General features: G+C 39.0%; 2 protein-coding genes across 2 annotated transcripts; one reads left to right on the top strand and one right to left on the bottom strand.

Moving 5' to 3' along the window:
* The first annotated feature begins 4186 nt into the window (after positions 1-4186).
* LOC128735066 (endocuticle structural glycoprotein SgAbd-8-like) lies at positions 4187-12573 on the top strand. The gene is made up of 2 exons (XM_053829541.1): positions 4187-4198; positions 12223-12573. The coding sequence occupies exons 1-2, from the start codon at positions 4187-4189 to the stop codon at positions 12571-12573; spliced, it is 363 nt and encodes a 120-aa protein (XP_053685516.1).
* A 128-nt stretch (positions 12574-12701) lies between these two features.
* On the bottom strand, positions 12702-14988 carry LOC128736570 (serine protease 53-like). The gene is made up of 6 exons (XM_053831057.1): positions 14307-14988; positions 14011-14241; positions 13880-13953; positions 13732-13820; positions 13433-13662; positions 12702-13373 (listed from the first exon to the last, which is right to left on the bottom strand). Exons 1-6 carry the CDS (start codon positions 14986-14988, stop codon positions 12889-12891), a joined length of 1791 nt encoding a protein of 596 aa, XP_053687032.1. The 3' UTR covers positions 12702-12888.
* Between the last annotated feature and the right edge of the window lie 2997 nt (positions 14989-17985).

The following is a 17985-nucleotide window of genomic DNA, read 5'->3' as shown; positions in this document are numbered from 1 at the left end:
GATGCCTTCAAGTATTGGCTGCGTTAGTGTGAGATAAGATAAGATATCATACGCGATCAATCAAAGTGAGCTGAAATCTATTTAAATGCTTTTTATCATTTTAATTTCCGTCAAACATAAATGAAAATAACTCACGCAAGGCATTATCGTTATTCTATAGCCAGGAAAACTTGCCTGACCTGCCGAAATTTTGCAGAATAAGATTTGCCACGCCGTCATACACAAATTCATGCGCGTTAGCTTTGTAAACATTATTGTGATTTTTAGTTCGGACGATGAAAAACTTTGATGGACGGATTTTAAAAAGGTACGACGAATTTAAGAAATAAAGCCAGTTGCGTAATTTCAATTAGGCAAAAAAATAATTTATAGGATACTCATTTAATTTTTTTTAAATCAATTGTCTGTGGGCCGTACAGTCTGAAAAACTTGAAAAATGGGTGTACGAGTTGAGTTAACGCTTCTAGCATGAAATAGAAATGGAAATTCAAACAGCGGAATTTCCGAAAATCGGCCATAAAAATTTTCTTTCGTTTTTGTTTTTTTTTCGTAGATTTTTGCATGGAAATTAACAACTTATATATTACAAGCAAGAATAGATTTGGGTTTCACGTTTAAACTTGAAATAAAAATGCCTAAAATCCAGATTTTTTTTGCTCGACTAAAAAATTCTCTTGTTTTTTGCCCCCCGCTTCAGTAGTCCAACACCGGAGGGACAAAAACTTTTTAAAATATTTGTAATGGCCTAATATGCTTTAATAATCGCTTTTCAGTGATTTCAAAGTTCACGGATCGGAAGGTAAGTATGTTTTAGTCAAATCAGCACAAGAACTTTTGGAGTATTTATTAAATCCATCCAACAAATGATGAAAATTAGAATGGCTTTACTTACTACGACGGGAATTAGGAATAAACCCTACCACGTTCGGCCTACAATCTGTATGTCTTATCGTTTGTCGTTTTTCACCGGAGGATCCTCGCTGTCTGTGAGAAGATCCCATCAAATCTAGTCCACTTCAGATCGATGGCTTGTCCAATAATAGAGAACCGTCGTCGTCGTCGTCACTGGCCACCAGCCGGAGCTATGAAGCCGAAAAGGAGAGAATTTCACAACCTTGAACTTCAAGTGGTTGCTGCTGCTGAACGGCTAGAGGCGTTCATCCGGTGCGCGCCGCGGTCGGTTTGATTTAATTAGTACGTAATAATTTATATTTTTTTCCTTCATTAGACTACTGCTGCTATTAGTTTGAGTTGCGGATTAGACGGTAGGTACATAGGAAATATGATAATATTTGACGTGGGTAAATTTAGAGTGACTTAATGGTGAGTTTATTACGGTCTTGTTTTCGGGGCTGTGACAAGAGACGTCGCGCCACGCCGCGCCGTGCGATGATTATGATGTCATTATTTATTAGGGTACTGTTTTCTATGAGATTCACCCCTCAAAACAGACGCGAAAAAATAGGCGGTGTTCATGTTGATTTAGTGGCACAAATTCATCATAGATGAATTTGTTTATTTAAAATCACAGATTCTTTTGGAGCTGTGTGAATAATGAAGAAATAATATGTTATCTATTTGATTAGAATGTCAAATGTCAACCGATTAATTCATCGGTTTCCATCAGATCGCGTCTATACCTACGGTTCCAAAAAGTCACTTAAACTGATCATTACCTGAACGCGTCCTAGACATGGATGTTCAGAAAACCACTTACTGACTGTAAAACATTATATTTGAATAAAATTTTGGAAATTGCCGAAGCTTTAAATAGGGTTAGATTGGGTCATGGTTTAATTCTGCATGATGAATGTTCATAATCCGGCCAGGTTATTTTCAGCATGTCGTTGATTTATGTTGACAACAAAAAAGAAACAATAAAATTGACGAATGCATGTTTTACATACTACTTCTCCAAACAGCTGGATCCGTTAGTGAGAATCAAAAGGTAACGATGAATATTTCTTCATTAAATATTTATATGATGCAAGAGCCTACAACCAGAATCAACTTTACCACAAGTCATGCATTGAATTTTTCACACACGTTGAAGGTTAATTTGAAATTTTGACACCGGAGAAATAAATGTTTGTTTCTTAAATCTTAAGCCTTTTGTAATTTTTTGTGTTATCGTAAGATTTCGAAAAAAGGTTCATCAATTTTATCCCGACGATATTTTTTGCCAACGAAGAATAGACGATTCAAAACATGTATCCTCTGTCTGATCGCAGCAAAGTGTCACCATTGTGTGGACAGATATTACACTTTTTGACCGAACAACCAGAACGGATTTCGAAACAAATAAAATGCTTCAAATTCCTTTGCTATAAAAATGTCACCGACATTTGTTCCATCCGCAATATATGTTAACTGAAGGTTCATTTAATTTATGAGCCCAAATCTGCTACCGCTTGACATCTATTCAAGTTGGTACGAAACTGGGTTCAGTTGGACGGATAACTAAACAACGATGGCTATCATCTACGGTTTTAGTGTGATCATCACACTAATGGTTTGGATGACCGTGTGAGAAACGACTATTTGAGGTCCTAATTAGTGGACTTTACTAAGGTGGATAAAATCAAAGGCTGAACACACTAAGTGCACAAATTCAATATGAGATACTTTTGTTTCACGCAGGGGTTGTGGTTGCACTTACCTTGACCTGTTGTAAGGATAATATGAGATATTTTGACCATGGTTTTTTTTTCTTCAAATTAGCACTCGCAAAAAATCATTTTATCGATCGTGATCTACATTTTTCATTTTAACAGCCACAAACGGTCCAAAATGCCATACAATTTTTGAATTAGGGCGTTTCAAATAAATTCATTTTTGGCAGGACCTGCCCACGCCTGAGAAAAAAAGTGAAGATCTATGGTTTCCGGCGCAGATTTTGCGCGAAGACTGAATTAAATAAATACACAGGATGTAACAGATGTACACAGTTCTCATCTATGCCGAAGGAACTAAATCACGACCTATTCTGTCTATTGGGTATTCAAAGGGGTGTTAAACTGCGCTGTTTAAATAATACCCAAAGCAAAACTGTCACTGTTCTATCTGGCCTCCAATAAATCAGAACCAGACTGGCATAATAAGCGATTCATCCATCTTTGTTATAACTATTTCATTTACATAACCTTGTTTCACAATGATTTTGCATAGGCAAACAATTCCTAGCTGGGTGGTCCACAGGAAATGGAACTGCGTACAGAATTACTTCGATATCTGTTCATTAACACACAATCGACATAATAAATCTGGCACAAAATTGCTGATATTTGCATTGACTTGATGAATCGTGTACGAAACGCTCAATTCGTGGTTATTTACTGCGTAATCAAAGCCGTTGAAATAAAATTGTCTAAGAACTATTCTTAAGTTAGATATTTCCGTTAGATAAAATTACGTTAACTGAACTCTTATTTCCAAAATTTGTAACCAAAATTTTATTTAAAAATGTATGCAAAATTTACCGAGAAAATATATTATGGAGCAAGTGTTTCATGTTACTTCGAAAATGGACAACATTATTCAAATACAAATTTCAGTGAGTCGATCTTGACTTTAACCCTCTTAGAACCCAAAAAATGTGACTGTAATGCACAAAGGCATAATAAAGCAAAACATCCACAAATAGTGGCCCGGAAACAAATAAAATCTCTTATAAATTTCGCTTGAAGATTTATTACCGCCGGAATTCCTTACCTCTAAACCAGAAACGTTGCTAGGTCATTTGAAAAGAAACAACCTTCAGAACCTTTATCGTTTGAATCCGCAATTAGTTTGCCATCCGAGCTCCCTTTTGCACTCGTCAGACGCTGAGGATGCGGTTGAAGGAAAAGCCGCACACCAAAAAGTGGGGTGCGTGGGGTGAGAGCCCCACCCTCGTGTAGCTGGGAACGCGCGGAGAAGCAGACGCCCAAAACACCCAAAAGCTGCGTTCGTTCGTTCGCGGCAAACGGTCCCGACGACGGCTGACGGGACGGATGGACCCCACAAGAAAATCTAAACAAAAGAAATCATCCATATAAAAGATGACACCCGCCGAAAGAGACCGTTCAGTATTATCTTAAGTGGCGAACTAACTAGAACAAACGGGTGACCTGTGCTGTAACTGCGGACAACGCGTATCTGTGATAAAAGCTTTTCTGACGTGTGCAACAACTGTTAAGTGCCAAAAATGATGAAATTGGTGAGATTTGCAGAAGTCGTTGCACTTAGCATCTAATGACGGTGTGAAATGGTGATAGATATCCAAGCTATCCGAATACCGAACATGGAAGTGTTAATTGCATCGTCGGCTAGGATAGTTACCGGTTTGTTCGTGGAAAGTTGAATCGCCGGTAGCGATTGGGATATTGATTTTATGAATGAAGTGTGACGAGAACGGCCGAACAGTAACAGCGATTGTTTTTTTATGTTTCATTTAAAAATGGAAATGAGCTAGTTCTTTAATCGCGAACTATTAGGCTGCTCTGTCGTGATCAGCGTGTGATGTGGACCATGTGGTGTTGATTCGGTTGATTGGTGAATCCGTGAAATCGTGACACTGTTATATTCTTTTTGAGCTAACCATGCAAAAAAAAAGAAAATTCAGTAATTTTGTAGCAATATGACCAATATTTTTCAGAATAAAAGAATATAAATTAGGAGAATTTAATATACACGGCGTCAAGTGCCATTTATAAGTCGAGAGTTATATTCGAGAAATAGTCATATGTTCCGAGTTTAGAAAGTATGGTAATCAACCTATTCTGGATTTTTCTGGATTTGCAGCTGTAGATAATTTGAACACTTTCATTTGATTTTGCCGTAAGTGTCTCAATTATGTATAGTTGCTCATGAGGTTCAAAATAGGTCGGTTACCCTAGATATTCCACTTCAATATACATGTAGAATATGCCAATTGATTCATTTTTCTAATTTTAATTTACTACGTTTCATAGCAAATGTTGTTCAAAACTTTATTGTATACCGGAACAAATCAAGGCAATGAAGCCATACACTCTTAAATGATTCTACCCGTAAATAGGTCGGATTTAGCTAAAGCTAGGTTGAAACTACTCAAAATGCCCTTAAAATGTACAAACTCTAATTTTGAGTAAAAAAATTCAACCAATTTTGGCTACTTGCTACCGATAATTGAATTATTCTCTGTGACAAAAACGCACTTTCAAGTTCCTACTACCAATTTTTTGATTGAAAACTACTCAAAATCTGAGTTTGTACACTTTAAGGGCATTTTCAGTCGTTTTAACCAAGTTTTATCTAAATTCTACCCATTTACGAGTAAACTCATTTAAGAGTGTACGACTTCACTTAGGTTAACCAACATATCTTGGACCCTTGGCTGTACAGAATTTGGACACTTACAGCAAAATCATATGAAAATGTCCAAATTATGCACAGCTGCTGATGGGGTCCGAAATAAGTTGGTTACCCTACAGTTCATACTTTTTGTCATCATTCGTCTATTATTTGGTAACACTTTATCGAACGCCAATTGGTATTAAGTCAGAACGAACTAAGTGTGAAAATTCGAAATTTCGAAAAGAACGAATGCAAAGTTTGCTGCTCTGTATTGTTTGTAGTATTTATCTATAATCTAGCATTTATTTATCATCTCATATATCTAGCTATCAGCAATATTCATTTTGATTACAGTAAAATGTAGTGTGTAAAATTGACTGTCATTAACTCATTTTTTTTAATTTTGCGACTTGGTCCGGTTTGACTTAACACGATGCCGTTAGAAGGAAATTTTTACATCAAATAAGGTTAAAATAAGGTTATGCTTTTCTCGTTTGGTTGTCAGGAAAGATGATACGCGATTTCTTGGGGTACGTGACTGTTTTGCTACCTAAACTACTGGCATCCGTTATATTAGGTAGTGTGCACTATCAAAGTAATGAAAATAATGACATTGTCTAGCTAGAAATCATCGTTTCGTGATTGGTTGTTGGAAAAGACGTCATCAAAGTGATATTGATATCTCAACATCAGTTCTCAACAAGATATTTGTACCACTGACGAACTGACATGACACTTAGAAGAAAATCCTTTAAAAACCATCGTCCTGCACATTTTGCTTGCACACTAGCACCCTTTGTTATGCATGTTGCGGAGTAGCTTGCATTTGCAGGGTTTTATGCTGTAGGGTTTTGTACATTTGAATGGTTTTATACTGAAAACTCAAAGCAACACCTGCGCGCCGCGGTGTGGCCATGTAGCGAAACATGCTTTTTTGAAAAATGAGTGGTTTTTGATTGGACGATGGAATTATCGCGAGTGTCTCGTCTGTTTATATGTGTTTGTACTAATCGATCACAAAATTTTCTACGCGTCGTCTTCAATAAAGAAAACTATCGATTTTGATGTGCGCGCTATCGTGAAATTGAAAATAATGAGTTATGGAACTATAAATTCTTGCTTCGTGATTGGTTAGTAAAGACTTGCTAATTTGCGTTGCACGAGTTACCGGTATTAACGAGTTTCAAAGCGGTAGCATATTACACGCTTATAACTCAACACATCAGAGATATGTGTATCAATTAATTTGCAATTTTTCTAACCATCTCTATCAATTTACTAGACTAGAAATTCGCTAACCAATTTTTTTGATAAATTGAGATCTGACTAGAAATTCTCATGCCATGCTTGGTTAGAATAAGCATCGCAAATTTCACATTATTTTCGAACTAGGTACTAAATATAATTCACGAATCAACGGAAATTAAAGAAAAATTTCGTGCAATTCTGTTATAATCAATTTATAGTCTAGTAAAATAAGATTTTACTCTTGTTGACGGTTCCATTTCTGTGACGTGCCTCCAAAGGCAAAACAAACGGTATCGCAGTTTTATGTTTTAACAGAAACTGCTGGTTCATAATCTGAAAGTTTTATTACGATCAGTAGAACAAAGAATATCTTCAATATCTCCCTATAAAGCATACAAAAAACTTTATCCACCCCCTACTAATTTACAATTTGTTTGTTATTCCTGTCAAAATCAGATTAATTTGGTGAGCGTTCCTCCATGATTTATCAATTTATGTTCATTTATCACATTGCATTGAAAATACGGCGTTTTTATCTTTTCTTGGGATGTTAAGTGACGAATTATGAAAAAGGGTAAAATATTACGCAAAAAGTATATCCACCCCTTTGATTCACATAGTTTTAGTATTTTTAGTACCTTTAGCTTTAATAACTGCTCGGCATCATCGTGCCATCGATACAACAATCTTAGCAGATTGTTTCCAGGGTGATTTTGTCCCATTCAGTTGAGATTGCCTGACCCAATTTCTGGTTACTCCAACTGTTGTGCAGACGCTGCGGTCGCTTCAAAATGTCCAAATAAACTCCTTGGTGATGATTCCATCGAGGAACTCAAGTTCTGTGATTCTGGGCCCACTTCAATCTCTTTTTGATATTTTTTGCGGACAACCATGGCTTCTTAAGTGCTACTCTGGTCTTAAGACCTTTCTTATGAAGACGATATCGTAAAGATTGTGATGTCCGATGAATGGAAAATTCGCTTTCAAAGCAAGGGCTTTCAATGTCTTTCGCAATTTACGGAGTCCCCGGTCCAGCTCCGCCTTATTCACGATAGCTCTGTCAATTCGGCCAGTTGCCAATGAAGGACGCCCCGATTGCTTAGCTAGTGAGTAAAACCACGCTTTTTGTACATCTGCATAATCCTAGCGACCGTATCTTTGTGAAACTGGACTATATCGGAATATCACGGCAGCTTCTGTCCGTTTTGTGATGTTCAATAATTAAATTTCGCAAGCTGATCAAAATTTATTGCTTTTTTGGGTATTTTCGGGACACGAAACTGAAATTTGGAGCACGAAAATTTCAAGAGGACTAAATGACAACTAGACACAATGTTTACATTCGAGAAAGTTAAACCTCTGTAAAACGCGCTTAAATCATAGTAAACTTTTTTTTGCGTAATTTTTACCCACATTTTCATAATTCATCACATGAAATCTCAAGAAAAGATATAAACTTCGTTTCAATGCAATGCAATGCAATTTTCAATGGCAATGTAATGAATAAACACAAATTGACAAATCGTTGAGGAACACACAAGAAATTACTCTAATTTTTTCCAGAAAAACAAAAAAATGTAAATTGGAAAGGGGAGGGGTGGTGTACAAAGGTGCTCGTTATTAAAAGAACGGTTCTTCGCAATTGATCAAACGTTGTTACAGGCAAATTTTTCTAGTTTCTCTGAAATATTTCAAGATTCACAGTAGCCAGTGGACACCGGATATATTTCGTGTTGTCTCGGGGGGTATATCAAAAACTGTTTTTTCCATCGCTTGTGGCTTTTTTTTGTCATGGTTTGAATGACAATCATATTTTGTTCCAAAACTAGACTTAATTTCTAGTCGATTGGTGAAAAGAGAACGGAAATCCGTTTAGAAACAACCCCAAGGAACAATGTTTGCTAATTAAACGTTTAACCGACAGCTTTTATTCAGCACATGCTGAATAACTGCTTTCAAAGTATGTCTTAACACCTCTGTTCAATGCTTGTACAGTTGATTTTGGAGAATTTAAACAGCACAGTGTTGGATATGTGCGCGAAAGATGCGTTTATATGACTGTTTATATGTTTATTAAACTGCTGCTGATGACACTGAAGCTACTGAAGTTTATTCGACAGCAGTTCAACATTTAGACAAGCAAAAGAAAAAATAGGTAGAAAGTATTTATCATATTTTTTTGTGTTTCGTTATTTTCATGTCCATGTTCGTATTCCTATTATTTTAATATAATGAAAGATAGTAGGAAATCATTGGTTGACTCAAAATCAAGAGACTGGCAACCCTATCCTTACTCTATGTGTTTGACAGTAGGTAACATCTACTGCCGGCGTGGGTATTATTTGCAAAAATCTGCCTAAGATTTGAAAATAATACCCATCTGCCAGCATACCGGCTTTACAGAGTGAAAGGAACAGAACGTTTAGCGGTGTCAAGCTGTCTTATTTACGCAAATGGTTAGATGTTGACTGTATAAACATGGCTGCCTAGCAGTACCGTGCTCAAAATTCATCAAGCCCGCCATTAAACTTTTTTCGTACACCCGGATTCGAACTTACATTCTGTCGATCGGAAGCCGTCGACGAACACATCTGAGGTAATCTGACATATGACAGGCGCCGAGTTTTTAGCCGATGTAGTTTTACAAGTTTTAGTTTGTCAAGCGTGGAACAAACCTCAGCTAAAATAAATTTATTTTTATCACATCATTCATTCTTAACAAATTTGCAGCAATATTTGAGTACGGTTGCTATTTGATTGTTCAGTGTTGATGCAAGTTCGTCTGTTGTAGTCGGCATGATGTGAAATAAAGTGAGCCGAATACCGTGGACCCCCGTTCGTTTGACCGTTTTTAATCTGAACACTTTTTAATTTGAACCCCGCTGGTTTGCACGACATGCAAAATAAAAATGGTTCAAATGTCATTCTCAACAGGACATCATTTGCTCTTGCAGGCAATGTGCGATTTGTTTGTGCTGATCTAACGTGTTTAATCCGTTTCACATTCCGTTTCCCAACGATTACGATAGCAATCCGATCGGACAACAAAATATTCGCTGCTTGCAACTGCCAACTAAATCAAACCACCAAAACAATAATAAAGAGCAGGGCGGCCAGCACATACAAGTTTCAGCATATTTAGGGTTGCTAGTTGTTCAAATTAAAAACTAACCCCGTTAGTTTGCATGAGGAATCGTTCAAACGAACGGGGGTCGACTGTATAAATTTGAAATATAAGGTGTTATTCAAATTATTGGTGTTATTGGTTGCCATCAATAACCTTTTATTCCACACCTGCTCTTACTGGTGTTGCTGATAAGTTTGTACGACGATTATTCGACTCTTATTCCACACTTCCTCTTAGCAACGTTTGCGCAATATTCATTCCACTGTTTTTCCACTATTATTCCACACTTGCTCTCAGTAATGCTGCTGATACATTTGCGCAACGTTTATTCTACTCTTTTTCTACAATTGCATAACAACGTATAAATGTTGATTAGAAGCTAGAAATAATATTGGATATGACGTTTAACTAATAGGTACTTCAATAAGTTCGCTTATTCAGCACCGGATGCTACCACACAACTCTTATTCCACGTCTGTTCGTTTAAATGCTGCCGTTTTGTTCCTTGGGAAGTTACGGCCATTTCCGTGAAATCAGTTGTAGTAGTAGCATTTATTGGTCTGACCGTTTAGGACATCTTGCAAACCATATCTATATGAATTTTAAACTTTAAGGTTCTATGTGCTACTGACACTGAAATTTCTAGGTCCGCAGCTTGCCATGGGAACCCTGTAGCAGGTTCTAGGTACCCCGGTGATAGCGGTCGTTTTAAAGAATATCCGAAATCATTTCAATATGGTTGTCAAACTTCAGGAATTTTAGCCCTTGCTAAATCTTAAAGTTTGATATCCATATTGGTAAGATTTGGGTCTTGTTTTAAAATGTCCATAAAGATTAAACGTTACTGACGTTACGTTACATCTCGGTTATTTCTCGATGGATTTCCGTTCTCTTTTCATCAATCGACTGGAAATGAAAGCTAGTATTGGGGACTAAATATGAATATTATTAAATTTCCTTGACAAAAAAGCGATGAAATTAATTAATACAAGCGTTGAAAATAATCTTTTTTTTTCATACCCTCGGACAACCCGAAATATCTTCAGTGTCCACTGACTACTGCGAATATTGAAATTTTTTAGAAAAATCATAAAAATTTCCCTGTAGAATGCAATAAATTGGTTTCATAAAAAATGTCGGACATGTTTTGTAAAAATTATGGCCGTATAAATTTCGTCAAAATTTTACCTGTCCCGATCATTTTGTCTAGCCCCTGCAATTCTTCTATTTAAGTCAGTCCATGACCGCTAGTCTCCAGTTGTGCGGATACCTAGTGCTCGCCAAATCTCGCTCCGCTTAATCTTGTCGCCTCGCACACTGAGCCCTTTTGCGTCTTGTTCTTACCTGATTCGATACGAAAAACATTTCGGCAAAATAGTTGTCCGGCATTCCAGCAACATGTCCTGTACAACGTATCCATCCAGCTTTTGCCACTTTCTGAATACTGAGTTCGCTGTAAAGACGCACGAGTTTGTGATACATTCTTCGTCCACACAGAAAAATAATTTGTAAATGCAAAAGTATTCTGTACGAATTCAACAAAAAATGTTATAGACTCACGGCTTACATAGACATTTTTTTTTTGCATCTAACCTTTTTGACCTTTTAGTTCAACAATAAGCTTTGTTATTTCTAAAAATACCCAGCTTCTATAAAAAAATGTTGAATCAAAAATAAGTATTACTAAAGTAAAAACAAAAGTGGTATGAATTCATTTTAAACAATATTTTTTGATTCAAAAATATGATACAAATTGAACTTAATAACAGATATTGTTGCTTCTAACTATCATCATTTTTCTGCGTGTCTTCATAAACCGTTATCTTGCACGCCGCTAAAGATGGTACTTAACGCCCACCCTTCGAAATCCCCGAGTACTCGTAGAGGCACAGATCAAATTTTAGTAGTGTCCGCGTTTCAGGCTCATAGAGGACAACTGGCATAATTAGCATTTTGTACTAGGTGCACTAGTATACAGCCGTTTAGTTGGTTTCGAGGTACTATGCTGGTCTAACAAGCCAGTCGTCGTATGTTCGAATCTCGGTTAGGCAGTGCTGCTAGATAGAGTCACTAGGATCGTTGCACTAGCCTCGTAACTGTCCTGTACTCTAATTGCCGGCTGCGAAGTCAGTCGATAAAGAAGAGTCAAGTTCTCAACAGGACGTTTATATCCATGACTTTGCTTGCTTTACTAGGTGCACTTAGTACCTATGCTCAGATTAATCTACCACAAATGTTCCGTATGCTCGCACCTTGCGCTTAACTTCACTCATTTTCCAGGTGCGCAAAATTCATTCGCGACGTTGCTTTTCGGGTGATGCTATTTTTTCCAATGTCCGAAAAAGTGACAGCAGTAAAAATACAGTGTAAACAATACACTCTAAACTACTTTTACCCAAATTTTTAAGAGAAAATATCTAATGGGTAATTTTCTACAGCGTGTGATATCCTCTATTATGATAATATTCTATTATTCGTTTTTTTCTTTCGAGTGGTTTATTCTATTAATGAAAGTCTTGTTCTCCCCTTAGATCGTATCGCTTTCCGCCCTGTTTATGCTGGTCTCGGCTGCTCCCGCTTCCGACGATGCTAGCGCCACTATCCTAACGCAGGAGAATCAGGTCGAACCGGACGGTCAATACGCGTGGAAATTCTCCACTAGCAACGGTATCCAGCAAGAGGAAAGTGGAATCGGAGGTCAATCCGTGCAGGGATCCGCATCTTGGGTGGCGGAAGACGGTATACCCATCGTGCTGACCTACACGGCCGACGAGAATGGATACCACCCGCAAGGAGTTCACCTACCGACACCGCCACCGATTCCGGATTACATTCTGCGTGCCCTTAAGTACATCGAAGCACATTCGCAAAACAATCTTTGAGGAAGTTCTGCGATTACTCGCCGCCGGCATACCATCCCGTTTGAAACCAAAACGAGCAAAATACTCTGATAAGCTGAGAATGCTGCCAAGGCTATCACACACACACGCACAGTCAACTCATTGTTAAATTTAAGTCGTTTATTACATCGAACAATCAACCGAACAGTATCAATAAAAATTTAAGAAACTAAACGCTTCTTAACTAATTAAATTATTTGTATAATTTCAAAGCCCTATTCTGTATTTTACAACCAGGATTTTTAACTATTTTGAATTAGGTATTGAGATGGATTATTTCTTTCCGAGTTGTCTGTCTTAGCTGTCTGTTCGATTCAGCGCTGGATGATCTGGATAAACGAAATCTGGATTCAGTGCATTCAATGGATCTGCACTAGACTGTAATGTTGTCAACTCAGTTTCGATTACCGGTTCGGTTGTTCCGGGTATTCCCAGTTCGTCGTCAGCCGTTACACCCCACACTACCTGCTCAATCCAGTCCAGGTTATGAGCAACCCGGCTGTACACATCCAGTGGTGGAATAGATTGTGCCAGAGTGTCTGTACTCGTTCCAATCTGAATGCCCAAAAGCGTAACCATACAGGTGCGGGTGCTCATCGTTTGCAGAGCCGCTCCCGGCAGTCGAAAAGAGTTCTCCCTTTCAGGATCGTCATTCAGGACACACACTTCGCCTTCGGAAATGCCATCGCGCCATCGTTGGGAACTAAAAATGTTCATCCGGTTGCATTCATCTTTTGCGATTACACGGTTTTCGACAGTCTCCAGAAACTCTGGTCGTGCCTCTGAAATGAAAACCGTATTAAGTGAATCGGAAATGCTCAACCTAGTTAACAAGTTCAACCATTTCCAACATGTCCCGTTACCAGTAATGTTTCGTACAGGTTTTCTGTCCAATTATTTGCCAAACAAGCTGGCAGAACTGCCGGTGTAAGACGAACTGCCGTATCCAGTTGAATAAGTGCAAGATCATGATATGCAGACCGCCGACTGTAGGTTGGATGACATGTTACGTTTCCTACTTTGTAATCCGATGCGTCTCCTATTCGAACGAAGTCCAATTTGAAGTGGGAACTTGCACAGAAATAGAAGAATGGTAGTTTTCAAACAAATTGATGTTAGTTTTAGTCTTCTTGTACAAACCTAGCACAATGACACGGTAGGAGAACAAAACTTTCGCTCACAAGGACTCCGGAGCAGGCTGTCTGGGATCCCTCATACCAAATGGCAACCTGTAGTTGAACAAAAATAAAACTTATAAACAACGGAACCAAGCCAGACTTCAGCGTACCGAGTGAGAGTTTCTTGAATTGTAACAAATTCCGTTTCCTTTTTTCTTTGCAACGGATTTATAATTGTCACATTCTGAAAAAAAATAATGCTGTAAACCATCAAAGATCATTGCTTTAACCGGAAAACTACCAATTTCGCTAATTCGCCTAGAGATAGGCTTCACAAGTTCAGCATCGGTACGTGTCAAGTTACTGATCCAAGAATGATGGTACACGACATTAGCAAACACCACAAACTTGGAAGTGTCACAGTTGCTATGCTTATCCAATCCGGAAAACGAAACGATTCCTTTTAAAATCCAGCGATCGCCTTCGCTAACGTACATTCCACCTCCGCTGTCCCCTTTGCAAACGCTCGTTCCTACCAAAAATTTAATCACAATTATTTAAACATCACTAATAAATCAACTAATCAACGTAACTTACCATTTTTATCACCAGCACAGAACACGCTGGGATTCAAAAAGCGCCCGAACAGAACCGGGTCGTTCTGAACGCACTCCAGGTGACTTACGATTGGCATCTCGGCAGTACGCAACTGCCGCGGAAGTGACCCGTTCGCCAGTTGACCCCATCCGGTAACCGAACCTCGTAAGCCTTCGAGCTTGTTGGCTTCGTCCCTACTATTAGCTTTCCGATCCAAACAGATCGGAATAACATAATCGGAATATTGAACTGTCGATTTCAAGACCAGCAGAGCGATATCATTTCGGTTGGTTTCAAAATCCGAATGAACATGCACCTCAGCTACTGACATTATTTGAACCTGATCCGTCTGTTCCTGAAGATCATACTGACCGAGATGGATTGTTATCGCTTCCGCAGCCATCGGATATCCATTAGACCGGACGACACAGTGAGCGGAGGTAAGGATGTGACGTTGATCTATTAGCGTGCCTCCACATCGGTACTCGCTTCCGTGGGCGGTTGTGCGGTGATACAAAGCGACGTGCCACGGCCATTGTCCCTTTTCCGCTATCCACCCATGATGAATCAGTTGTATTCCGAAACGTTTCCGAATACCGCACTGGTACAGGGCATTCGTGGCCGAGTCAGCCTGCCCGATAGTGAGAACGTTCAAGATCGCCACCAGCACCGCTATCAACATTCTGATGCACCACACACCACTGAACTGAAATTGCAAATGCGACTTGCAAGTAGCCAGCCGATGAGTGAGTGCTGAGTCTAATGATAATAATCGCGAACAGATGAACTGGTTTTGTTATTGTTTACGTGAAAGAGCGTACTTTCCAGGGTTACATTATAGAACACCCAGATTAGCACATACTAAGGCTAAAGTAGTTTCGTATGCATTTTGCGTATTCTTCTTTCGTTCGCCTAATTTTGAGTTGATACTTCCTGTTTTGAGAAATTTAGAGATTTTGCATAACTTTACACTATAAACGACAAATTTACGTTAAATAATAGTGAATCGAATAATTAATTTGCATTTTCACATTCGAATATAAATTAATCACTCATGTTATATCTAGGGTAGATGATCCATTAGTTGCGCCACTAAGCACAATATACCTTCATTTTGCTTGTTTATTGAGGTATATGCTTCAATTAATGCTTGTGGGATATAAATTTATCAAGTACAAGCTATTTGTCACAAGGCAAGACAATTGCTTTCGTTGTACGAGAAGCTTTATAACGAAAAAATGAATTTTCCGATTCAATTATATTGTACCAACAGTTGCGCTACTTCTTCTTCTTCTTCTTCTTCTGCATTAGTTGCGCTAATGTTTCCTTAATTAAGTTTGATGTTCCTTTAATTGTGTTATTCCATATACATTGCTAGGTTGCTAAGTGAAAAAACATCGTAGCAAAACTATAGATGAGCGCCTATAGTTGTGCGCTTCAACTGCGCGTTGGATTTTGGAAAATTGGTATTTTAGCAAATAATGTTTAATTTTAAATGGTGTAGTCTAACTACCAATACTTCTAAAAACCTGTTTTATATAATGAATGTAATTTAATGTTTATCTAAAATGCTACGGTGACGAAAATATGCATTAATAATGAATAGTAGCGCAACTATTGGTACTACCACAACTACTGGATCAACTACCCTGCCTAGTCGATTGAAAAAATAAAAAAAAAATTACGACTAATGCGGAAATACGATAAAATTGCATAAAGAAAGGCGCAATCAACCTTATGCGCTAATTCAGCGGCAAATACGCCAAGAAGGCAAGCTAACATTTTCACGTACCTACCGTGAAATAGTCTTTATTCACCACATACTTTTTATTAGCATTTACCAGTGGTGAATTACCAAACCAAAAGAGATAAACAAAGTGATGAGAAAATTGAAAGCATCCATCGCTTCCCAAATTGTGATTGATATTAAATCTTAAGTAAGTAGAAAATAATGTTCAAATATTGTTGAAAAGACTGCTGAGAGACGGCTTAGTGTTTCTAGGATAGACCTGTAAGTAAAATGTTAAAAATTACGGAAAAATAATAATCATAAAAGTTGCACTTACCAGGGGAACGCAATACCTGTAAGAGAAGGATTAGTTAGACGAATTACTTGCCTGTTAAATCAAATCCACTGTGAGTCGATCGGGAAATTTCTTGAAAAGGAAGTATGGTGAACAGTAATTTTGAAAAAATACTTTACTTCACCGGCGACAATCCGCTCATCGAATCTGGATCGAATTTAGGATTCGTCTTCACGCTTCTCGGTCTTGGGCTGCCACTCTCCAGTCGCCGCTAACCAGGGCCGGCGCTTCCCTTAAGCAAACCAAGCAGTTGCTTGGAGCGCCACTTTAAGGGGGCGCCATTTCGGTTACTTGAAAAAGACTGGTATATTAGATAAATAAGTTATCAATAAAATAACGGTTGTCAATAAATAACGGCTAACATAAATTTAGATTTTTTGGTTCAGGTTTCTCCTCCTCCTCTAGCAACATAAAGCCGAGCTCGCTAACTTACTTACTAAGTTGGCCTGTCGTCCTCAGATAATGCCTGATAAACAAAATTTCTCCAATTTACTCGGCTGTGGGTTACGGCTTTCCAATCCCTTGGGCACCGCGTACTTTCCGCAAAATCTCGCTTCACCTGATCTAACCATTTTGCTCGCGGCGCTCGTAGTCGTCCACCGGCCTTTTGTGGAATCAGACCATGCCCGCTGGCATGTGGTCATCGAGGCCGATCTTGTGGCACTCCGTATGCCTCTAGTTCCACGTTGGTTGAAGCACTCTACGTCCTCGCTGATGATGATGCCAATAGGCATCATACCCGCTAAGACGCAGATTGCGTCATGAAACTGTGCGATACGCACTCGCCATTCTCAAGCACATGAGATGATAGGTACTTTCCAGCTTACCTAGGTAGCTCTTGGTTCCTAACGCCGATGAGCACACCGGCCCGCCATTCCTAAGTATGGATTGGACCACATTGGTTAATAGCCTTCGCTTGCTGCCATATACCGCAGAGCTATTAGACATCATACGGGACAACGCCGGAATAGCTGTGGAAGCCTTCTTGCAGGTATAGTTGACGTGCCTCCCGAACTTGAGCTTATCGTCGACCATGACTCCCAAGAGTTTTAAGGACCGCGTTGACGAAATAGTGCAGTCCCCGACGCTGATCTTTGCTTGCTGCACCGACTTGCGGTTGTTCACCACGATAACCTCGGATTTGTGATGCGCTAGCTGCAGTTTCCTGGAGCGCATCCAATCTTCAACAATGCCGGCACCGGCACTTGGACTTTCCGAAGCGAGTTGGCTATGGAGTCCCAACTAGCGCTATTAAACGCATTTCTCACGTCGAGTGTGACAACTGCGCAATAGTGGATACCCGTCCTCTAACGCTGGATTGCCACCTCGGCTGTCTTAGACACAGACAAGATGGTATCCACCGTAGATTTGCCTTTACGGAAGCCGGATTAGTTCCTTGACAGACCGTTTGAACCCTCCGTGTACTGTACGAGTCTGTTAAGGATAACCCTCTCCAGCACCTTGCCCGCAGTATCGAGCATACAGATCGGCCTATATGACGAGGGGACACCCGGAGGTTTTCCCGGCAATAGGACCTGGTTCTGTTGCTTCCATCTGTCCGGGAAGCGGCCATCTTCCAGGCATCTACTCATTAC

This window comes from Sabethes cyaneus, chromosome 2, assembly GCF_943734655.1.
Source record: "Sabethes cyaneus chromosome 2, idSabCyanKW18_F2, whole genome shotgun sequence".
NCBI classification, from domain to species: domain Eukaryota; kingdom Metazoa; phylum Arthropoda; class Insecta; order Diptera; family Culicidae; genus Sabethes; species Sabethes cyaneus.
The sequence above is the reverse complement of the archived record's forward strand: the minus strand, read 5'-3'. Positions and strand labels throughout refer to the sequence as shown.